The 25495-nt window shown below is 45.0% G+C and overlaps 1 protein-coding gene across 12 annotated transcripts in view; it reads right to left on the reverse strand.

The window, feature by feature from the left end:
• DLG3 (discs large MAGUK scaffold protein 3) overlaps positions 1–25495 on the reverse strand; it is a 1213683-nt gene that overhangs the window by 91128 nt on the left and 1097060 nt on the right. For 8 of the 12 annotated variants that reach the window (XM_069209524.1, XM_069209541.1, XM_069209576.1 and 5 more), the window contains one exon: positions 12853–12952. The exons of the other annotated variants lie outside the window; for them this stretch is intronic. In XM_069209524.1, coding sequence (XP_069065625.1) covers positions 12853–12952 — 100 coding nt within the window. The remainder of the gene's footprint in view (positions 1–12852; positions 12953–25495) is intronic. 12 annotated transcript variants of the gene reach the window in all.

Here is a 25495-nt window from a genome sequence, read left to right on the forward strand (position 1 = left end):
TCCGAATTAGTTTTGTTCTGTCAATGTAGTACATTAGCGCTCTTTTGATGTCTAATGTATGTAGTGCTCTTTCAGCTACAGAATCTGGCTGTGGGAAGAACACTGGTAATTCTACCGTTTGATTCAAATGGAACGGTGAAATTACCTTTGGTAAAAATTTTGGATTTGTTCGTAGGACTATTTTATTTTTGTGTATTTGAATAAATGGTTCTTGTATGGTAAAAGCTTGAATTTCACTCACTCTTCTTAGAGATGTGATGGCAATTAAAAACGCAACTTTTCAGGTTAAGTATTGCATTTCACAAGAATGCATGGGTTCAAATGGTGGACCCATGAGTCGTGTTAAGACAATGTTGAGGCTCCATGAAGGAACCGGTGGTGTTCTTGGTGGTATAATTCTCTTTAGGCCTTCCATAAAAGCTTTTATGACTGGTATTCTAAATAATGAAGTTGAATGAGTAATTTGCAGGTAAGCTGATATTGCGGTAAGATGTATCTTTATGGAAGAGAAGGCTAGATTTGACTTTTGTAAATGTAGTAAATATCCTACTATATCTTTTGGAGATGCGTGTAACGGCTGGATTTGATTACTATGGCAGTAATAGACAAATCTTTTCCACTTATTTGCATAGCAGTGTCTAGTGGTAGGTTTCCTAGCTTGTCTTATGACCTCCATACATTCTTGTGTGAGGTCTAAGTGTCCGAATTCTAGGATTTCAGGAGCCAAATTGCTAGATTCAGAGATGCTGGATTTGGATGTCTGATCTGTTGTTTGTGTTGTGTTAACAGATTTGGTCTGTTGGGTAGTTTGACATGAGGTACTACTGAAAGGTCTAGTAGTGTTGTGTACCAGGGTTGCCTCGCCCATGTTGGTGCTATTAGTATGAGTTTGAGTTTGTTTTGACTCAACCTGTTTACTAGATATGGAAGGAGCGGGAGAGGGGAAAAAGCGTACGCAAATATCCCTGACCAGTTCATCCATAGAGCATTGCCTTGGGATTGATCTTGTGGGTACCTGGATGCGAAGTTTTGGCATTTTGAGTTTTCCTTCGTTGCAAAAAGATCTATTTGTGGTGTTCCCTAAAGTTGGAAGTAAGTGTTCAGTATTTGGGGGTGAATCTCCCATTCGTGGATCGGTTGGTGATCCCGAGAGAGATTGTCTGCTAACTGATTCTGAATTCCTGGAATAAATTGTGCTATTAGGCGAATGTGTTTGTGAATCGCCCAATGCCATATTTTCTGTGTCAGGAGACACAACTGTGTCGAGTGTGTCCCTCCCTGTTTGTTTAGGTAATACATTGTTGTCATGTTGTCTGTTTTGACAAGAATGTATTTGTGGGTTATTATGGGTTGAAATGCTTTCAGCGCTAGAAATACCGCTAACAGTTCTAAGTGATTTATGTGAAACTGTCTTTGCTGTATGTCCCATTGTCCTTGGATGCTGTGTTGATTGAGGTGTGCTCCCCACCCTGTCATGGAAGCATCTGTCGTTATCACGTATTGTGGCACTGGGTCTTGGAAAGGCCGCCCTTGGTTTAAATTTATACTGTTACACCATAGAAGCGAGAAGTATGTTTGGCGGTCTATCAACACCAGATCTTGAAGCTGACCCTGTGCTTGTGACCATTGTGATGCTAGGCACTGTTGTAAGGGCCGCATGTGCAACCTTGCGTTTGGGACAATGGCTATGCATGAAGACATCATGCCTAGCAGTTTCATTACCATTTTGACTTGTATCCTTTGTTTTGGATACATGGCCTGTATTACATTGTGAAATGTTTGAACCCTTTGTGGACTTGGAGTGGCAATCCCTTTTGCTGTGTTGATTGTCACTCCTAAGTATTGCTGAGTTTGACACGGCATAAGGTGTGACTTTGTGTAGTTGATCGAGAAACCTAGTTTGTGGAGGATTTGTATGACATATTTTGTGTGCTGTGAACACTGTCTTAGCGTGTTGGTTTTGATTAACCAGTCGTCTAAGTACGGGAACACATGTATTTGCTGCCTTCTGATATGTGCAGCTACTACTGCCAGGCATTTTGTAAAAACTCTTGGCGCAGTTGTTATTCCAAATGGCAACACTTTGAATTGGTAGTGTATTCCTTGGAATACAAACCTTAGGTATTTTCTGTGTGAAGGATGTATTGGTATATGGAAATACGCATCCTTTAGGTCTAGTGTTGTCATGTAGACCTGTTGTTTGAGCAGTGGGATTACTTCTTGTAATGTAACCATGTGAAAGTGGTCTGATTTGATGTAGGTATTTAGTGTTCTGAGATCTAGTATTGGTCTCAGACTGATGTCCTTTTTGGGTATTAGAAAGTACAGTGAGTAAACTCCTGTGTTTATTTGTTGTTTTGGTACTAATTCTATTGCTTCTTTTTGTAGCAATGCTTGAACTTCTAGTCCTAGAAGGTCTATATGTTGTTTTGACATACTGTGTGTTTTCGGTGGGATGTTTGGAGGGAATTTGAGGAATTCTATGCAATAACCATGCTGGATAATTGCTAAGACCCAATTGCCTGTTGTTATTTCCTACCAATGTTTGTAAAATTGGCTTAGTCTCCCCCCCCCCCACAGGTGTTATGTGATGGGGCTGTGTGACTTGTAAATCACTGTTTATTTTGAGGAGTTTTGGGGCTTTGGAACTTTCCCCTATTCTTCTGGAATTGGCCCCCTCTATATAGCCCACGAAAACCTCCCCGCTCATATTGGCTCTGGTAAGTGGGCCTTGCTTGTGATGATGTGGTTTGTTGGTTGACCTCGAAACCCTCCCCTAAAAGGTGTTTTGCGAAAAGTGCCTCTGCTCTGCGGGGAGTAGAGCGCGCCCATGGCTTTGGCTGTATCAGTGTCTTTCTTGAGTTTCTCAATAGCAGTGTCGACTTCCGGCCCAAACGAACGAGTTACTTACCTTCGGTAACGACTTTTCTGGTGGATACATTAGCTACCTGTGGATTCCTCACCTCATGAATACTCCCATGGCGCCAGCATTCGACGGAAATCTTCTTACTAGTCTCTGCACGTCGACGAGGACGTCACTCTAGCCCACGCGACGCCGTCTGACGTCATACAGGCAATAAGAGGTCCTCGACGACGTGCGGACGTCAGTAGCAATCATTTTTTACGTGCATGAGAACAACCAGGCAATGCAATGAAAGAGCAAGGCAACATCCCATTATATTGTAAAAACACACAACAGTGTATGAATAACTGTAAATCTTTTTATATAAATATATATATATAAAACTTTCTCTTTTAAAATATATACACACACCAAGTATATACACAAAGATATATACATATATACATATATATATAAATATATTATATACACATCTATTGCACCCTCAAAGACCAAGAGGAGCGCACTCAAGGATTACTTGGTAAGACCAGAAAGGCAACGGGGAGGCGGGTGGGACCGTGAGGAATCCACAGGTAGCTAATGTATCCACCAGAAAAGTCGTTACCGAAGGTAAGTAACTCGTTCTTCTGATGGATACAACTACCTGTGGATTCCTCACCTCATGAATAGAGTCCCAAAGCAGTACCACGCCCGGCGGTGGGTGCCTAAATGGTCAAACCAAGAAATCCTGCAGCACTGACCGTGCAAAATGGCCGTCCCTTCTAACCTCAGAATCCAAACAGTAATGTTTTGCAAAAGTGTGAAGGGACGACCAAGTTGCGGCCTTGCAGATGTCGACCACAGGAACACCCCTGGCCAAGGCCGAAGTGGCCGACTTAGCTCTGGTGGAATGAGCTCTAATGCCCTCAGGAGGATCCTTCTTTGCCAAAGAGTAACATATTTTAATGCAAAGAACAACCCACCTGGATAGTGTTCTCTTGTGGACTGCCTTTCCTCTCCTCTTGCCCACGTATCCAATAAACAGCTGATCCTCCAGCCTGAAATCCTTTGTTCTATCAATAAAGAAGCTCAACGCTCTCTTTGGATCCAGACGGTGCAGTCTTTCTTCCTCTTTGGAAGGATGAGGCGGAGGATAGAACGTGGACAAAGTAATTGCCTGAGCCAAATGGAAGGGTGAAACAACCTTCGGGAGGAAAGCAGCCTTGGTCCTCAACACCACCTTATCCCCATAAAAAGTTGTATAAGGGGGCTTTACTGATAAGGCCTGCAACTCACTCACTCTCCTTGCTGATGTTATAGCTATCAGGAAGACTGTTTTTAAAACCAAATACCTCAAGGGGCAAGAATGCATAGGTTCAAAAGGGGACCCCATAAGGAAAGTCAGGACCAAGGACAAATCCCATTGCGGCATAATGAATGGCTTTGGAGGATATTGATTTAGAAGACCTTTCAAGAATCTGATAACAATAGGGGATTTAAATAAAGATGGTTGGTCTGGAAGACATATGAAGGCTGACAAGGCCGATAAATAACCCTTAATGGTAGCCACTGCACAACCTTTCTGCGCCAGAGATAGAGCAAAAGACAAAACGTCCGATAGATGAGCATGCAAAGGATCAATCTGCCTCTCTCCACACCACGCAACAAATTTAGACCACCTATTAGCGTAGATAGATTTAGTGGAGTGTCGCCTGGCCGCTAATATAACATCCACTACCTCAGGCGGGAGAGAGAAGGAACTCAGGTTGCCCCGTTCAATCTCCAGGCATGTAGGTGCAGACTCTGGAGGTTGGGGTGTAGAACCTGCCCCTGCGACTGCGAGAGGAGGTCTGCCCTGAAAGGGAGACGGAGCGGCGGGCACATTGAGAGTTGGAGAAGGTCGGAATACCACACCCTCCTTGGCCAATCCGGAGCTATTAAGATTACTAGAGCCCGGTCTTGGCGAATCTTCCTCAATACTCGAGGAATCAAGGGTATGGGAGGAAACGCGTAAAGCAACTGGCCGCACCAGGTTATTTGAAACGCGTCCCCCAACGCTCCCTGCATCGGATACTGAAGGCTGCAGAACAACGGACAATGCGCGTTCTCTCGAGTGGCGAACAGATCTACCCGAGGAAACCCCCACCTCTGGAAGATTAAACGGACTTGATCTGGATGGAGACGCCACTCGTGGTCTGCCGAGAAGTGGCGACTGAGACTGTCCGCACGCACGTTCAAAACTCCGGCCAGATGGTTTGCTATCAAGCAAATCCGATGGTCCTTTGCCCAGGACCATAGTCGAAGAGCTTCTCTGCAGAGAAGGTACGACCCCACTCCTCCCTGCTTGTTTATGTACCACATCGTGGTAGTATTGTCCGTTAGGACCTGTACCGACTGACCACGAAGGGAAGGGAGGAAGGCCTTGATAGCCAGACGTACAGCCCGTAACTCTCACAGATTGATGTGAAACATCTGTTCCTCTGGAGACCAAAGACCTTTGATCTCCAGATCCCCCAGATGAGCTCCCCACCCTAGAGTGGAAGCATCCGTTATGACTGTGGTCACTGGTGGCGACTGCTGGAACGGCTTTCCTTGTGAAAGATTGTTGCTTGCAATCCACCACTTCAAATCCACAGCAGCATCTCTGGAGATCTTGACAGTACCCTCTAGATCCCCTCTGAGTTGAGACCACTGCCTTCGGAGGCACCACTGAAGAGCCCTCATGTGCCAGCGAGCATGCGTGACCAACAGAATGCAGGAGGCAAAAAGACCGAGCAGACGAAGGACCTTGAGGACTGGAACTACCGCTCCATTTCGAAACATTGGAACCAAATCCTGAATATCTTGAATCCGCTGAGGCGGAGGAAAGGCCCGACCCAATGTTGTATCCAGTACTGCCCCTATGAACAGGAGGCGCTGAGAGGGCTCTAGGTGAGATTTGGGCTCGTTCACCGAAAAACCCAGGTCGAACAACAACTGGGTTGTTGACTGCAGATGATGCGACACAAGCTCTGGGGACTTGGCTTTGATCAACCAGTCGTCCAAGTAAGGGAATACTGCTATCCCCTTCCTTCTGAGTTCTGCCGCAACCACCGACATCACCTTCGTGAAGACTCGAGGTGCTGAAGTAAGACCAAACGGAAGGACCGCAAACTGATAGTGTTGCGATCCCACCACAAACCGGAGATACTTCCTGTGTGACTTGAGTATCGGGATATGAAAGTAAGCATCCTGCAAGTCGACAGACACCATCCAGTCTTCCATGTTCAACGCCAAAAGCACCTGTGCTAGGGTCAGCATCTTGAACTTTTCCTGCTTGAGGAACCAATTCAAGATCCTCAGGTCCAGAATTGGTCTCAAACGACCATCCTTCTTGGGAATCAGGAAATACCTTGAGTAAACTCCTCGACCCCTTTCCTGCTCCGGGACCAACTCCACCGCGCCCTTTGAAAGGAGGACTTGCACCTCCTGTTCTAGCAACAGGAGGTGTTCTTCTGAACAATACGAAGGGCGGGGCGGGATGAGGGGCGGGAACTCCCGAAAGGGAAGGGTGTAGCCTTTTCCCACAACACTGAGAACCCAAGTGTCCGATGTAACAGTCTTCCATTTGGTGAGAAAATGCTGTAATCTTCCCCCTACAGGAGAGGAGTGAGTGGGAAATGGTGGAAGCCTAAGGCTGCTTCCCCTGCTGCACCCCGCCAGAGGATGAGGAAGAGGAAGAGGCAGAGTGCTGCTGAAAGGCTCCTCTGGTGCGGACCCTACCTCTCCCCCTGAAAGATCTATAGGGATGGGAAGAAGCAGGTTGCTGATATCTCCCCCGAAAGGAAGAGGAGGAAGAGCCACGCCCAAATCCACGAAACCTCCTGAAGAATCTGGAAGAGGCCGTGGAAGAAGGAGCTTGGAGCCCTAACGACTTAGCCGTGGCCCTGCTTTCTTTAAAACGTTCCAAGGCCGAATCAGCTTTAGCTCCAAACAGTTTGTCCCCATCAAACGGGAGATCCAACAATGTGGACTGTACATCTGCCGAAAAGCCCGAGTTACGGAGCCAGGCCTGTCTCCTTGCCACCACAGTTGTGCCCATTGCCCTGGCTACCGAGTCGGTGGTATCCAGTCCCGTCTGGATAATTTGGGTCGCAGCAGCCTGGGCATTTGAGACAAGATCCAAAAGACCCTGGGGAAGCTCTGTAAACGAAGAGGAAATGTCATCCATTAGAGCATGAATATACCTCCCCAGGATACAGGTTGCATTGGTGGCTTTTAACGCCAGACTGCAGGATGAAAAAATCTTCTTCGACTGCGCCTCTAGCTTCTTTGAATCTCTGTCCCCAGGCACCGTCGGAAAAGAACCAGGCGCTGACTTGGACGAACAGGAGGCCTGCACCACCAAGCTCTCCGGCGTAGGGTGCCTAGATAGGAAACCAGGGTCAGTTGGAGCCGTCCGATACCTCCTGGCCACGGCTCTGTGAGCTGCTGGGGAAGATGCCGGCCTCTTCCACACCTCTAACACCGGATCCAGCAGAGCGTCATTAAATGGTAACAGAGGCTCCGCCGCAGCTGAGGCCGGATGTAACACCTCTGTCAAAAGGTTTTGTTTTGCCTCCACCACCGGCAAAGGCAGGTCCAAAAAACTAGCTGCCTTCCGTACCACTGCATGAAAGGAAGCAGCCTCCTCAGTATATTCCCCCGGGGACGAAAGGTCCCACTCAGGGGAAGTGTCCAGCCCACTGGCCGACTCCAGTCCACGCAGCCCATCACCCGAGTCCTCTAGCTCTCCTTCCTCTAGGGCTCGTTGGTACTCCTGCTCTTCCAATACACGGAGAGCACGTCTCCTTGAATGAAGTCGTTGCTCAATACGCGGAGTCGACAATGCCTCCGCCGAAGTCGAAGATCGGCGCCGATCTTCAGAAGCCACCGACGACGCATCCGGCACCACAGGTAACTTCGGCGCCGACGGAAGAGCAACTGCCGCAGATGGACCCACCGGAGTCACAGGCCGAAATCCCGACGTCGACGGGATGGAAATCCCCGGGGCCAATCCTTCTGAAGCCACCGGAGCGGCCACCGGCGCCGACAGTGGCGCCGAGCCCACGTTCCCAAACGGGAGAAAGGGCATAAAGGGTGCCGGCCGAAGAGGCGCAGGATCACCCAAAGAAAAGGCCAAAGGCCCAGCCGGAGCACCCCCTGGAGCCATCTGTTGGAAGATGGCATACATCGCATTCAAGAATGCGGAACTATCGGCTCCAGGGGTGGGAAAAGCCGGATACTGGGGTGCCTGTCTCTGAGGCGACCCCGACGCCGGCCTCGGCGTCTGCGCCGGAGAAAACACTTGAGGCTCCAATACCTCAATCACCGACGCCTGTCCAGGTGAAGTTGGAGGCGCCGGAGAGGGCAACGGCGTCGAAGGATGCGGCGTAACCGTGGGACTGACCTCCCATGTCCTTCGGCGCCGATCCGGAGACCTGGAGCGAGTCTCCTTTGAATGACGCCGAGATTCTCTACGGCGCCGGGAGTCTCGATGACGCCGATGTCTTGGGGAAGAAGACTTCTTGTGATGTTTCCCCTTTGACTTGGCCATAAACAGCTTCGCCTCACGTTCCTTGAGGGCCTTTGGATTCATGTGCTGACATGAATCACAAGTCGAGACGTCGTGGTCGGAGCTCAAACACCAAAGGCAATCGGAATGAGGATCCGTCACCGACATCTTGCCTCCACACTCACGACAAGGCTTAAATCCAGACTTCCTCTGCGACATTATTTCCACAGCGAAAGACTACGCAGCAAGATATACACTGTAACCGCAAGAGTAACAGTTGCTCCCTCGAAGATAACCGTTTCGAATGCACGGAAAAAAGGGAACTGACGTCCGCACGTCGTCGAGGACCTCTTATTGCCTGTATGACGTCAGACGGCGTCGCGTGGGCTAGAGTGACGTCCTCGTCGACGTGCAGAGACTAGAAAGAAGATTTCCGTCGAATGCTGGCGCCATGGGAGTATTCATGAGGTGAGGAATCCACAGGTAGTTGTATCCATCAGAAAACTGCTGTTCATTAACGGGCATATTTAGCACGGCTTGTTGAATTTCCGGCTTGAACCCCGAAGTACGCAGCCATGTGTGCCTTCTTATTGTAATTGTAGTGTTTACTGTCCTTGCAGCCGTATCTGCTGCATCCATTGAAGACCGTATCTGATTATTTGAGATACTTTGTCCTTCTTCCACCACCTGTTGCGCCCTTTTCTGGAACTCTTTGGGTAAGTGTTCTATGAAATGCTGCATCTCATCCCAATGAGCTCTATCATATCTTGCCAAAAGTGCTTGTGAATTGGCAATGCGCCATTGGTTTGCTGCTTGTGCTGCCACCCTTTTGCCCGCAGCATCAAATTTACGACTCTCCTTGTCTGGAGGTGGGGCGTCCCCTGAGGTATGAGAGTTCGCTCTCTTACGAGCTGCCCCGACAACTACCGAGTCCGGTGTCAATTGCGTTGTAATATAAACGGGATCTGTTGGCGGTGACTTGTATTTTTTCTCCACCCTTGGGGTTATGGCTCTGCCTTTAACAGGATCTTGAAAGATTTGTTTGGCATGTTTTAGCATTCCTGGGAGCATAGGTAGGCTTTGGTACTGGCTATGGGTGGATGATAGGGTGTTAAACAAAAAGTCATCCTCAATTGGTTTGGAATGCAAGGTGACGTTGTGAAAAGCAGCCGCCCTTGCGACCACCTGTGTGTAAGATGTACTGTCTTCAGGTGGCGACGGCCTTGCAGGGTACGAGTCTGGGCTGTTGTCTGATACTGGGGCATCGTAAAGGTCCCATGAATCGGGATCATCTTGACTCATTGTAGTATGAGCTGGGGAGTGCATCAGTGGTGGAGTTGTTACTGGCGATGCATGTATTGATGGTGGTGGAGACGGTGGTGGAGTTGTTTTCCTTGCCACTTTTGCCTGTGGCTGCTTGTCCTTTTGTTGAAAGGCAAGTTTTCTTTTAATTTTAATTGGGGGGAAGAGTGGTTATCTTCCCTGTGTCCTCATGAATGTGGAGCCTTCTTTGTGTGTAATCTGGCTCTACAGTTTCAAGTTCCACTCCAAATCTATGCTTTTGCATTTGGGAGGTTAATCCTTGTTCCTCTGTGTAGGAACCTGTTTTCGGCTCCGAGGCTGGATGTTTCGGAACCGAAACTTTTTCGGATGTCTTTTTAGGCTCCGAAGAAACCTTTTTTATTTTCGGCGTGGTGTCTCGGTGCCGAATGTCTTCGGTGCCGAATTTTTTCGGAGCTGTTGTCTCGGGTCCGAGGTTGCTGTGTGGCGGTATCTCGGATGACTTCGCCACAAGCGTGCCCTTTTTCGGTGCCGATGGTCGGTCACCTATTTTTCGGGTTAAGCCATGGCGTCCCCTGGGCTTTTGTTGACTTCTCGTGAGTCTTATGTTTCGACGTCTTACTCACGGTTTTTGGCGTTTCTTCGGCCTCGAGCTCTTCCGAGTCCGACTCGTGGATGGAGAAAGCTTCTTCTTCCTCCTCGAAACGCTCTTGTCCTGTCGGCGTCGACGCCATTTGCAGTCTTCTGGCTCTTCGGTCTCTTAATGTCTTTCTCGACCGAAACGCTCGACAGGCTTCACAAGTATCTTCCTTGTGCTCGGGAGACAAGCACAAGTTACAGACCAGATGCTGATCCGTATACGGATACTTGTTGTGGCATTTTGGGCAGAAGCGGAATGGGGTCCGTTCCATCAGCCTTGTAGTCACGTGTGGCCGGGCCGACCAGGCCCCGACGGGGGATCGAAAAAACCCCGAAGGGCCACCGGAGCTCTTCTGAATTCGGTGTCGATTTGTTCTAACTAACCCGATACCGAACGCAAACAATACCAACGTTTTTTTCCGAGATTCTAACTAACTTTCCGACCCGAAACACGGAGCGAAAAGGAACACGTCCGAACCCGATGGCGGAAAAAAACCAATCTAAGATGGAGTCGACGCCCATGCGCAATGGAGTCGAAATGGGAGGAGTCCCTCGGTCTTGTGACTCGAAAAGACTTCTTCGAAGAAAAACAACTTGTAACACTCCGAGCCCAACACCAGATGGCGGACTGTGCACAGCATGTGTATCTGCAGCTACACATGCCATCGAACAGAAAAATACTCAAAGATCGAAGCGGATGCTTTGAAATTGGCTTGCTTCAAGAAGGGTTTTCCTAAAAATCACAGCCCTTATAAGAGAGGTTCCAAACACTAGCTGGTTCAGATATTATTTGCAACAGCAGAACAAACCGAATCATGAATTCTACCAACAAAGAAAGCAATATGCCAGGGTCAGAGGAAACGACCATCCTTCAACAGCACTGAGAAGGGTGCCAGCAACCGTCAGAAAGTGCCCAGTGAACAGCGGCTGGTTGAAGGAAATCGTCAAACATCTTTGGCATAGCAGAGTATAACAGGAGACACATGGATGCTATATATCTTGCAGAGTGACTGCAAGCTCATGTCTGTTTTGCTCAACATTTCACCCGAGGCATTGGCATCTTCATTCCTTTTCTAGTTGGTGGTGCAGAAGGTACAATTGTTGATTAAGGAACGTGCATTCATAAGAATTTCCAATGCAATGATTTCAACCCTTGGACTGTCGGAGAAAATAAACGTGGATCAAAAATTAAATTCATGAAGCTAGAGCTATGCCAAAATTACTGCCACCTAATACAGAGACATGTGCAAGATGTATACTTCCTTAGTTCAAATACCAGGAAACAGATGTGTAAACCCTATATACATCCACGAGCAAAGCAGTGTAGCTAAAGCTATGGAAAGCCTAAATCAAATAGTTAATGGTAAATAATAAATCTGTACACACTGGTTTCACATTCTCAAAACAGTGCAAATTCAGTACCCTGTACTACTACCTTTTACCAAAAAGCTTCCTGTGCCCTGCACGAAAACAGCTACTCATACCCTAAGAAAAACAGTCACTCTCCAAAATCAGCAGAATAATTTAAGCCGACTATCAGCCACATCTCTGAAAAATATTGCTGCACTGACTTGGACTTACAAACTAATCGATTGGGGCTCTGTGTGCAACTCGACTGCATTAACGCGTCCTATTATCCTAGTTAACTCTCCTCGAACGAAGAACAATCCGATTCCGTTCTACCGTAATATTTGTGAATACGGAAGAATATTAGATAAAGAAGTTAGTTGCTCACTGTTCTATATTGGTTATATTCATTGACTTCATAAAGTACTCCTGGGCTAAACCAGTAAGAGAGGTACAGCTGGTTTAATTGGATTCTTTGAATACCTTCACATCAAAAGGAACTTCGTGATAATTCTGTGCATAATGAGGGCAGAGATACCCTTGGATTCATTAAAGAAACACGCCACTATATGCACCATTTCCTGTTTTACTTTCTTTTGTGGAGATTTTGTATCTTGGGATTCTCTGTCTAGTGTGTTTTGTGGTTAATTGTAAGAAAACACAGACACTGTCTCGTAAGGTGTGTTTAAATGAAAATCTACTGTTTGAGCATTAAATGTATTGTTGAAATGTGTATTCCATATTCCACACGTAGTCTAAGAGTTGAAGGAACGCAGAGCAAAAGTCACCAGAAAAACAGAAAACACTGCTCACCCTGTGACAATTCAGGACTAAGCCACTGCCGGATGTGGATAAAAGAGTAACTCTAAGTGCTGTTGTGAATGTTTAGGGCAGGTTAAGCAAGAATATGCAGGCTCCTACATCCATCTTTTAATGCTGCAGACATGATTTCAGATTACCCTCCTGCCTGTCTAAGAGCTCCTAAGACTTGGGTCATGGAGGGATCCTGGACAGAGAGTGTTACTGACCCACTGCTTCCACACATGGAAAAGGAAATGTGTGTAGGCGGGATGATGGCATGCTACTCACCCCATAGCCTCTAACTACACACGAGCAACAAGTGGATAGAAAAGAGATACACAAGATTTCATAGTTAACAGAGAGGTGGGAAAGGGTTTTGGACCATCCTTTATGACCAGACATTACTTACGGTCCTGTCCATTGCCATCTCGGACAAGGTTGTCTTTGCTCTTGTAAAACGGAAACTTTCGAGAGAGGCGGAAACTCTTTTTACGTCTTGACCTGATCGACTGATGACACATGGAGATGGAAGGAAATGGAGAAACAAAAAAACAAGAACAATGGATTTTAAAAAGCATGCATGAAAAATTAAAATGAAGATAAGCGATGACAGCCTTATGCAGACTTGTGGGGGTAAAATGATAACTGGGATGCAAAAGCAGCGCTGGTCTCACAATGTTTCTGGATACTTTTTCTCATTGAAACCAGGGGCATGTGCCCAAAACACAGCATTCAAAGCAACTTAAAATGCATAAATGGACAGCATCTGTTTCCATACACAAAGTTCACAATTAAGTGATGATCCTATATCTTGTTTTACTCAGTAAGGGCCCTGCCATTGGTGATGAGGAAGCACAGGTGTCGTGTGAAGAGAAACATTCAATCTATGGTTAGAAGTTTCTTGTAAATAGACACTTTTCAAACGACAAAATCCTTAGGTCTCTGGAATGTAATCACATTACCAACAGGTTGAATGCAGTTGTGTCTTATAAGCACCTTACGAGTCCCAAGTATAAACCTCTAAGGAAGCTGCTGGGAATGTGTAGGAGTCACCAAGTGGCTGCCTTTTGCTTCGGCTAGAAAAACAATCTGCTGAGAAAAGCTTTCTGGAAACAGTTCAGTCTATGAAACAAATGCAAGAAGCAGACAGTGCCAGTTTGTCCAGCGTTGGGAAGGGAACAAAAAGTAATTACTCGACACCAACCAAGAGACAACGGACTAAAATAAATAAAAAAGTAAAGAAACAAAAATGACAATCAAATGTGAACATTATACTTACTTGAAGAAACTTAACAGACGAACCTCAAAACAGCACTGCCACAAAGAAGTAAATATTACTTACCTGTGTTTGCAGTTTTTCTTGCTCCTCAAAGATTAGAATGGAAAGCAGGACCACCACACAAAATAGAAGCATTCTCTTTAAAAACTGGCACAGCATTGCCTTTGTTCACTACTAAAGTGAACATCTTTATGAGAATCTGTTTTAAAAAATCCCACTTAAAACCTTTTAGTAAATAATATCTGTGCGCTGTGTATAATGACAGGAGCTAAGTGCCAACTACATGTACACACCGAAAAATAAGAAAAGAGCAGAGAGCAGTTCTACACGAAACCATTATTGGTATTAGGGTCTATTGCAGTAGCCTCAAAATGTTAGACATCTGTTCCATAACTGAGATATCCAAAACTGAACACCATGAACTAAAACAAGTACTAAGAAACATTATTAGTTATCCTTACCAGTCTCTCAAGTAGGGAAGAAAGTTTACTTTGGTTCTAAATAAAGTTTGTCCAAAAAGAGGACAAGAAAACACCTACAAAGATTTCAGAAGTATGAGTTTCTAATAATCGTAGTGAAGTTTTACCTCTTAAATCGGGGGTTCTTCTCTTTTTTTTTTTTTTTTTTTTTTTTTTTACAGGTGATTACAATTTATTCCAGTGTACATATACAATACAATTGTCTTGCTTGGGGGTTCTTATCTTAACCTGTAGTCCGAGGACCCCTGAGGGACCATATTGCCTATTCTGGGGTTCTGTGGCTTTTACAAAATTAAATAATATTAACAATGAATAAATTATTCTATATGCTTTATTATTTTTAAAGACCTGTGACGGTTTCACCTAGTGCTCTCTTATAAGTAGTCATTTCAATGACTTTACAGACTCCGAGCCTGAAACAGAAGGCAAAAACCGGCGCTATCTCCCTCTTCCGGGACTAGGTGTTGCAGATCAGCAGCCAGCCAGATTCCTGTCACAAGAGACCTATTGAGGCTCTTCTCCGAAGGGCTCTGCTTTGACTGTCCGCTTGAACATTCTGGATGCTTGGCCGACAGATATCCGTAATTCTCAGATTGCTGGAAACTAGGCATTTTCATATTGTTTGAGCTTCCCGGGATGGCGCTCTGGATCTCGTCCCTCCTGCCTTGTTCAGATGATGGATGGTTATTATATTGTTGTCTGAAGAAGGAGGGAGTTTACCTTGAAGGATGGAAGGAAGGCCTTCAGAGATACCTATGGGCTACACTGCTCTGCACTCAATAATTGTTTTACGATACAAAAAGGTTTGTAAAGGACTTTTTCTACTAAATTTTCAACTCATTCATGCATTTGAACGCATGTGCCTTAACGTTGTCATTTTTAAAGAAAACTGGATGAATTTTATACACTGTAGCCTTTTCTCTAGGCTGGATGTGGACATCCTTAATTGACTTTGCAGGCCTTCCTGAAGTAAGGCCAACATGAACACTTGAGAAGTTATATTGGAAAAAGTGCTCCGGGGCCCCCGCAGGCGGGCAAAACTATTCTACGCTTATGACTATACATGGAAATCCCCTTTGAGAGAACAGTACATTACAGCAAGAGCGTTTCATTAAGTACAAAATACACTCTCTTAGGATAGTGGGAGAATAGAAAAAAAAAAAGAACATATTGCCAGGATCAGGTGAAATAAATCCTCAACCAGCATGCAGTGAACAATGAGAATACAGAAAAAGTAGGAGCAAAGTCCTGTTCATTTAAAATTAAAGTTAAAATCTTGGAAGAGAGATTTGGAGGAAAATGTAACAAGACCGAGGCATGAAATGGTAAACAGTGGGCGTTAAAATTGGTGTAGCAGCAATGTATCTGGTGTAATGCAAAACATCTTCAAGTGCATGTCATAAAATGGGCAAAAGCTTAAAGGGAACTGTGTTTAAGAGAATGAAAATAACATTGTATTAACACTTTTACAGTTTCTGCCAAACTGACAGTAAATTGCTGCAAACCTGTAATGTTTAACATTTCTAAGACCGTGAAGGGATGGCATTTTAAACAGAATTTCCTAAGTAATATGGGTTCCAACGATGACTGACGTGGGATGCAAGATCCTTCGCACGTGTATGAGAGCATCAGGAAGGGGCAGAGTTTTGCTTGGATTTTTTAAATGTTTTTTCCTTTGACTTACCCGAGGACTTAAAGTGCAATGACGATTAACCTCAGGATCGTCTCTTGGGATTTCTAAGCTAGGAACGAGACTGAGACTCTCTGACTTTACCAGACTTGATGTGGAGTCTTCTGATGTTTTGTGATGCATAGTTTCTTGCTGGACTTTGAGTGGCCGTTATCTTGTATGGCCTTTTAGTTCATTGATGCACAATCACTGCAGGCCTTAGAGTCACGACTCCAGGCACCACAAGCAAACCTGATGAGGAACCGTCACAGACATTTGTATGCAACAGTCCTTACAAGTTTGAATCCTGTCGTCTTGTAAGGGAACACATCCATTGCACACACAAATTTGGGTGAACAAGCTTTGAAAAACATGAGTGGTTGGGCCTCTGGATTTGCGTCTGGTGGTGCAGAAAGAAAGTAACTGCCGTCAGCCCCATGCGTCATCTCCTGAGCAGAATGGCATAAGGGTGTGGCTGCATAGCGCCAGCTACCGGCGCTCAGATGTACTGCTCCTACGCCTGGAGAATATTCAAAAGGCGAGCAATATGCAGTTGGAAGTCTATTAGAAGCTGCTTGTTGTTCCCTAGCACACTGGTTTTAGAATGTTTCAGAAATAGTCATAAGGCAGGCGAAAGGGGGAACAGAGCTGTGCATCCACACTGCAAGGAAGAAAAAGAAAGTGAACTGATCTCTGTAACGAGGGGTGGCGCTTAAATGCAGCTCCACTCCATCACTTCCAGTGCCATGTGGAGCCACACAGCATTGCCAAGAGATAAAGGAGCACCACTCAGTTTCTGGAATCCAATCTGGCATCTGAGAAGTATTCTAAGGTGAAGTATTTATGGGTATAAGTATCCAGCAGAAACAGTTAAAAGTAGAACTAGGTGGGGGGCTGTGAACAGTATGCTTTTATATTCACAACTGGTGAATTTCAGTGGTTTTACGCATTTGAGGCAGAAATACAACTCAGAGATATATATATATATATATAAAAAACACAAAGAAAATACATAGCCTATGAGGAAGATCAATTGATTGAAATGCGTCGCCATTAAAATTTGCTTTGCATCTGAAACTTTGGAGTGCGGTCTTTTCAATGCCGGTGAGGAGTGGCATTTTCTTTGTTATAAAAACGGCTGCCGGTGACCGTGACCTGCACCAACCCCGAGAGGTGAAAGTAGCTGGGCAGACACCGGGATCATTTTATGATTGATATATATATATACACAGACACAGACACAGACACAGACACAGACACAGACACAGACACAGACACAGACACAGACACAGACACAGACACAGACACAGACACACACACACACACACAGACACACACACACACACAGACACACACACACACACAGACACACACACACACACAGACACACACAGACACACACACACAGACACACACACACAGACACACACACACACACACACACACACACACACACACACACACACACACACACACACACACACACACACACACACACACACACCTCAAAAGATATATTATAGTGGTGTTCACCACTGTGGAGTTATAGTCATTAAAAGGAAAAAAAAAAATCTCATCCATTTTAGCTCGCTCAGTTATCCGTCACGCTATGAAAGTAAAAAAAAACAAAAAAAAAGTGGGGTGGTGGGGGGCCCAAAATGTCATTAGTCCATGTTAATTCCCCATAGGAAATTTTGAGAAGAGATACAGAAAAAAAACAGCCGAGCAGAATTCCCCCAAATTTGGAAGAAAATTATAACTTCACTCAGAAAGTTTCCTTTTCATTATTAGGTGTAAATCCATTCAGCAGGTTGAGAAATTTGCATTTAAAAGTAGTGTTGGAAAGTCATCTTTTTGCCCTGTTGACCCCCATTTTTAGGATTGAGCACGCAAGTGCTCTAGCCTGCTGTAATCCCTCTGCGGGCTTTTAACCACGCCCACCGATCAGTTTAGTTGGGTCGTGGGCTTGTCATTAAAAAATTTTTTTTTACAAAAAAATAATTATTATTATTATTTTTTTTTTTAAATCGCTTGATTTCATTTGTGAAAGGCATGCATACGGCAAGCCTTTTCCAGTGTCTAGACCTCCTCGAGCACATGGACTAAATATTGAAAACATATGAGGCTCCATGTTTTAGCATGGTTTCTGGACTAGTTTTTCTTTTGATTTCCTACGCAGTGCGATCTCGCTGCACATTTGCCGATACGTTTGACTGCCAGCGAACTTGTGTTTCATTTTGTGTGTTCCTTCATGCTCATAGCATGGCGTTTAAATCAGAACGCTTATGTAAAACTGTTTTACTTTACTTTTTATGTGGACATAAAAGTCTGGTTAGGACTTTACAACGCTAATAGCTCTAAATCAAGCAAATACGAGACCCTTTGCTTTACAAATGTTTGTGTGTGTTGCTGACTGGTGCTGATGGTAACTGACTCGGACTGTGCCCTGGGCTGTTAGCCAGACCCAGGCCAGTGCTATGTTAAAACACACTTGTAGTAGAGTACACTAAGTATTATGGTACCCTTCCAGTTGACCTGACAGACCCTGTGGGTCCCTATTATATAGCAGGGCAAGGGGGTACAATCTGCCTATAAGCCCCTAGTAAATAATAACAGGGCCTGGAGATTAGATGCCCAGCAGAATTTCTGCACTTGCATGTGTGCACTACTGTGTGCTTTCTGTACTTTTAAATGCAGGCCTGCCTTGCAGCCTGTCTTTAAAAGTTACATTCATATCATTTGCATGACAGCCCCTAGTAAGTAACATGCCAACTACCTATAAGACCCTAGTACATAATAGGACATGAAAGAAGAGGCCCAGCAAAATTGCTGCGCCCTTTGCATGGGGGCACTGCTGGAGGTTTTCTGTCATTTTTAAATGCGGCCTGACTGCAGACTGCATTGAAATGGAAATTGTGTTCCACTTCGACTATATTTCTATGGGCACTTTAAATGTGATGATCTACCTTATTTTGACATATTAGGTACCCTCGAGGGTCTCCCTAGGTGTTCCAGGGGTGGGGGTGGGTCATGTAACTATAAGCAGGGGCCTTATAAAATATGTTTTGTAGACTCTGGTGAGGGAAAACAGGTCATTTCATTTCCCCCCACTGTAGATACAATGGGGCAACATTGTATTTTATTTTAAATATACTTAGGAAAAGCGGCAAAGTAATTCAAGGACTTAAAAGATTTGTTTTGATAAATTCAGCAATTTGGCATTAGTGAATTTATCATTACTTGTACAGAAAAGAAGTTATAAGACTTTTCTTTCTGTAAGCCAAAAATCAGCTTTCTGAAGGACCCTTTGTACCTACAAGGAGGACTTCAGGAAACACCTCCTGAGGTTTTGAGACATTTGGTAAAGTTGGCGCTCTGTGATTCTAAGCACTAGAAAGTAAAGAAAGTGTTTCTTCTTTAAATATTCATTTCTCTGGGTCCCTACATTGGATTTTCTTCGTTCTGGTGTCTATTTACTTATAAAAAATATAATCTATTCTTATAAATTGATGTGGGATTTTTATTGTGTATTGTGTCTCACTTATTTACTGTATTGGTGTTTTTGAATGCTTTACACTCTTGCCTCCTAAGTTAGGCCTGCCTGCTCGGTTACAGCTAGCAAGGGTTGAGCAAGGGGCTGATTTTCTGAGACCTTTACTGAACCCATGCTTGGTTAATGGCCTTATTGACAGTGGTAGGTTCATACTTACCACTACCAATGATCCACTTTCCAACAAGAGGTTTTTGGGCAGTCATGAAGGCGATAAATAAACTGTTGGCGGTGCTGTAAAATTTACAAAATAAGGGCCTCCAATTCACCAAGAGAGCTTGTCCTCCTGTCTGTCATCTTATTCCTACACCTAAACATAACATCTCTTTAGCCTTCTTTTTTTCCCCAGTGACTTTTTTTAGTTTTAATGTAAAGTAAGATCCTATTACCACACCTCACTAAAAGGTTAATTTGAGATTTCTTTTTTAAGTGAATTTCAGTTTTTTAAATTATATTCACCCAGCTCTTCCAAAGAGCAGAGCTTTCGTCTGTGCATGGCAGGGGGTTGGCCACAGGGCCTGGCCACAATAGCGCACAACCATCTTTGGGAAACCAATCCCAAGTGTCTAACAGTGTGGATATTATTATTTTGTGTTTTTTTCATATTGTTTTTTTTCTTTCTTTTTTTTCTTTTTTTTAAACAGTTTAACTACTGTTATTCTACATTTCTTTTTATAGTTTTAAATTTTGTTTCAACTTTTCCATTGCTACCATTATTTTTTTACACAGGTCTCTGTGTTCTGTTTGATGTTGCACTTCCATGTACCTTGTATATATTCTTCTATTAGCTTCACCATGGGCCACAACTTAATGTCTGCAGAATATGTTGCATCTTGTCATGAGTTTCTTCCTCTTCTTGTTGCAGCATTTTTTCTGGAGCATTTGGTTCAATACCAACATCCAGTCATCTAGACCCAGGGCAGAAATAATTTGGGTAAGAGTGAGTATCTTGACCTTGTCATTCTTGAGGAAGTAGTTTAGGACGGAAATCTAGAACAGGACAAAGTCCTCTTCCTTTGGCACCAGAAATTAACAGGAGTAGCAATCAGTTCCAACATATGATGCAAGCATCCTTTCTACAGCTTCCTCCTTCAAGAGAGATTGAACGTTTTGTTGGAGATTGGGCAGGTGGTCCTCCAGAAATCACTGTTGTGTAGATGGTATGTTTGGAGGAGGGGAAAGGATGGGCTGGTGTAGCCATGTTGAACACTGTAGAGCACCCACCCGTCCTATGTGATGCTCTGGTACCCATGGAGGTAATAGGTTAACTGGCTTACAACACGGTGACAGTGACCACTGAGGTCAAACCAAAGGGGTTTTGCAGCAGCAGCTGAGTTGACCGAATACCCAACTTCAGTCTCTAAAGGTTTGAGAAATCTGTTGATGCTGAAGCAAGACCTGATGTGGCCTCTGCAGTAAGCCTTGTCAGAAGCACTGAAAGGAGCACTAGGGAATCTGCTGTGAAGACGGTGCTAGGCCGAGGGAGCACACTTGCTTTGCTCTATTTACAGTGCTCCAAGGCAGAGTCTGCCTTGTCTTCAAAGAGATGGATGCAATCAGTGGGCATGTCCAGGTGTGATTGTTGGACATCACTTGAGAATCTTATAGGACGTATCCAGGGATGATGCTGAAACACGTTAGTACCAACTGGCTCACCTAGATAGTACATAGTGTCCAGGCCCAACACAATTACCTACTTCGCTGCATCTTGGCCATCCTGAATGATTTGTTGAAGGTTGGACCGAATGTTATCTTGGACCACTGTGAAGATGTCTGCCACTATGTGCCACAAACGCATGCAAATAACGCCCCAGGAGGCAACAAGAATTTATGGACCGGAGGGCAAGGCTTGAGGATGACAACATTCACTTTCCAAATGTCTGCTTGCACATCTAGTCTCTAACTGTCAGGGTGGTTGGGATGCATTTGTAATCAACCTACTGGTGGTGGTCTGAACTACAAGACTCTCAGGTGCTGGGTCCTGCCGAAGTAAAGATGGGTCCTCTGGAGCTGGTCTGTATCTTTTAGCTATTCGGTGTTTGATGGGTGGGCATGATCCTTGTTATGCCCATGTGCCTAAAAGGGTGTCTGTCTGTGCGTTATTAAAGAGGAGAGGTTCTGCAGAGTTCTGCCTGGCTGCAACATCTCCATGACTATCTAGTTTTTACTTCTACTGATGGAAGCTGGACTTCAAGTACTTCTGCTGCCTGCCTTACTACCATAGCAATTTAGGCAGATTCCTCTGTAGAGGGGCCAGGCAGAAACTTAGGTCAGTGTTAGGCGTGGTATTGAGGCCGGTGGCCTATTGCAAGTCCAGAAACAGGATTCATTATCATATAATCTTCAATGTCTTTATCCTGTGGTTTCAAGTCTAAAAATTTGCAATATGGAGGAACCGTATCTGAATCAGCTTGAGTTTAAATCAAAGGTCGAGAGGGGAGCAACTCTGAGCAAGTTCGCTTTGGATTTGCTTCAGAGTCCTAAAGGGCTATGTGCTCTTCCTTCAGTATCGCTGGCATTGCTGCTGGCGTCGATGCACAGAGCCGGGCATAGGCCATTATACTGTAATGGGAGTCAAGATGGGGCAGACCCTGGAATAGGGTTGAGAGGCAGTCACCGTCGGGGGCAAATTTGCCAGCTAGGTCTCCTTGGATCCATGAGGCCGAAGGGCGCTCCAGTAGAGTCCCGTAAGGTTGGCCTGGATAAGAACTAATGCCAGGATGGGTTCTGAGGTGGAAGAACACAACTTCGAGGTACCCTGATATCAGCAGGTCTCCTCTTGGAAACAGTAGCAGGAAAAGGGGGAGACATCTGAGCACCAAGTGTCACGAAGCTCTCCCTCTGGGACAGCCTCAGGAAGTGGGTCAGGGCCTTCTGATCTTTTCTGCTGTGCTCAGCAATGTAGAGCTTGAGCTTGCAGTCACGGATGGCCTTCCGATTCAACTGATAACAGTGGCTGCACAATTTTGAGTCATGTGATTAGCCCAGACACTAGCAACAGACCTCGTGAGGGTCCGTCAAAGACATCTTTATGTGTCAATTCTTGGAAGGTTTAAAATCTGTGTTTGGGGGCTCGGGGGAGAACATGTCCCTTGCACAAAGAGAAATAAAAACTTTAAAAAAAACTATCAGGTGAAAGAAAATGAGGGAACAAGCTCCGGATCTGCATCAAAAGGAGCTGAAAGAAAGGAACTGACGTCGATGGTCAGAGGTCGCAGGGACAATTTCCATGGTGGGACATATTCAGCACCACCCATCATCACGTGAGGAAAGTGCTGAGAAAACAAAAACATGGATTCAGGCTGGCGCCAGGAGTATCAAATCTGAGGTTAGATGTGTCCATTAGTAAACTAGTATTATTTCAGCCAGAAAGGTTATGCAATAGATGTAATTCATCTCTGTACATCGGCCACCTTCTATGGTATCAAAAGTCATCAGCTTAATGAAATTGAGATTGCTTTTTGAAAAAAGTAGAGTAACCACTATGCAAGGGGAGGGGAGGGATGGCATGCAATTGGAAAAGGAAAATCAAAAGTCAGAGACGTTCTCTCCCTGATTGGGACTAGCACATCAAATCGCAAATGCTTTACAAAAGAAGGGCAGCATAAGGAAAACAAATATACTGTCTACAACCAGAGACAAAATGCACTTAGTTGATCATTGTTAATGCACAAAAATGGCACAATTAGTAAGCTTCAAGAAGCCTATTTCAAACCATATGCACATAAGCAATGTACCAGTATTAGTATAGTGCCTACCTAGCTGGGAAACAGAGCACTGAACAGTGGGAGACTACTGAGGAATACAATTCAAGAGTATTTACAATGAAGCATATGTCAAGTAGTAGGGCTGTGTGTGGGAGAGAGCCTGTAGACGGAGGCCTGTATGGTTCATTGTGGATGACCCTGGCCGGGCATAGCACAAGCTGGAGGATGGGAACAGCTTCTCCAGACAGTGGAAATTAAGTGCCTGCATTACTGTGGCTGGAGGGTGAAAATCCAGACACTGAAGTGAGGCGAATGGAGAGAGGGCTATCTTTAGAAAATTATTGTTTCTTCTGTTAGCAAAGGACTGGTAATAAGATGTTTCAGTGCACTGCCATTTGGTTTGACTCATTTCTGTTGTAACAGATGAGCAGGTCTCTAGGTCAGGCCTGCACTTGTCTAGCCCCAATTACTGCTTTAGAAAGTCTAATGACAGCCAGGTGCAGAAACGTCACACGTTACTGGGACTTTACTGGGGCGCTTGAGTTTGGAGATTGTCCCAGTGCTACCAGCTATGAGAAGCATGACATTACTGCATAACGGCTGTGTCTGGAGAGTAGTCTGTATGAGACGCATGACATTACTGCATAACGGCTGTGTCTGGAGAGTAGTCTGTATGAGAAGCATGACATTACTGCATAAAGGCTGTGTCTGGAGAGTAGTCTGTATGAGACGCATGACATTACTGCATAACGGCTGTGTCTGGAGAGTAGTCTGTATGAGACGCATGACATTACTGCATAACGGCTGTGTCTGGAGAGTAGTCTGTATGAGAAGCATGACATTACTGCATAAAGGCTGTGTCTGGGGAGTAGTCTGTATGAGATGCATGACATTACTGCATAAAGGCTGTGTCTGGAGAGTAGTCTGTATGAGACGCATGACATTACTGCATAAAGGCTATGTCTGGAGAGTAGTCTGTATGAGACGCATGACATTACTACATAAAGGCTATGTCTGGAGAGTAGTCCGAGGACACTTAAAAAACAAAATCACTCAAACTTGTTCTGAAGTTTGAGGCCAAGGATCCACATTCCCTGTCAAGACATTGTGCATAAAAGGGGAAACAAAACCACTCCATTTTGTTCCTTTTCCACGCCTTTCAGGACCAAGTCTGGTATCTGCCTGACAGCCAGTCTCTCATGGGAGAAGGGGCATCACCTGAACTGTGTACTTGCTTTTGGAGGAGTTGGGGTTCTGCTTCAGTGCCTCAATGCCTTCCTTCCTGCTGAGAGAGGGAAGTAGTCCGCCCAGTTCTGCAGGGTGACAGACTAGCCAGGAGGAGAAGTGTTGCATGCCCCTGGGGCTATGGTAAATCCAGAGAAAGCAGACTACTTGAGAGGGAGCTAGGAGTGACCTGTGCTGCAAAGAGTTCCTCTAGTCTCTCAAAGCTGAGTCCTGGTGGGAACTTTTACGGCCTGGTCAGGGCTGCATCTGTGAGATTGATTGGTATGGTCATGTCAATGGCTCAGACCTGTGTTGCAGCTGAATCAAGCTGCATCAGCCTGTGATCCATGTGCCAGGGCCGCTGCACCTCTTGTGTAAAAGCCTGGTGACTGTGAACAGAGACATGGCAGCACAGAGCCGTTCCTGAGGCTTTCCTTGCTCGCAGTGAACTGACCCCTGAGGAATAGGAGGCAGCCAGATGAGTTCTGGGTGCAGGTCCATGAAATACAGCAGTGGTTCTCAACCTGTGGTCTGCAGACCCCCGGGGGTCCATGACACATTCCTAGGGAGTCCACAAGCCTGGGTTTGGGCCTCTGTACAGGAATACGTGCGTGCTTTTATATTTAAGACTTCATTTGTGCAGCAGTTTTAAAAGCACTGCACAGTTCTCTGTACAACCATCAGCTTTCAGGTAATAATAAAAGCGTCAAGATAACTCTGGTGATTAATGTATCTGCTGGCGAGAGATAGTTTTATCTAGTAGCAGTTTTGATTCATCTAAGGCAGCACAGATGGTTAATACTGTAGCTGCAAAGAATGTGTATGATGCAAAGAAAAGTATTTTGTGTGCATAGTACAGTGGGTTAACTGCTTTTGTCTCAGATTCTTTTGTTACTGTGCAGCTCATAAGTTAGAACCTTAATCTAGCACAGTGCTATGAACTGCCATCAAAGAGCTGCATGCAAACAGCATGGCACAAACTGGAAAGTCCCCCTCCACCCCCAGTCTTTCATTAGCCTTATGCTACTAAAAAAATTTAAAAAAAAGTTTGCTTGCGTAGAAATACATTCTTATTAATAAAGTTAGCGCTAACCACTGTGTTATGTTCTGAATCACAAGTTTGTGCTTTGCCAGACCACGCACT

The sequence above is a fragment of the Pleurodeles waltl genome, chromosome 2_1 (genome assembly GCF_031143425.1).
Source record: "Pleurodeles waltl isolate 20211129_DDA chromosome 2_1, aPleWal1.hap1.20221129, whole genome shotgun sequence".
Classification (NCBI taxonomy): Eukaryota; Metazoa; Chordata; class Amphibia; order Caudata; family Salamandridae; genus Pleurodeles; species Pleurodeles waltl.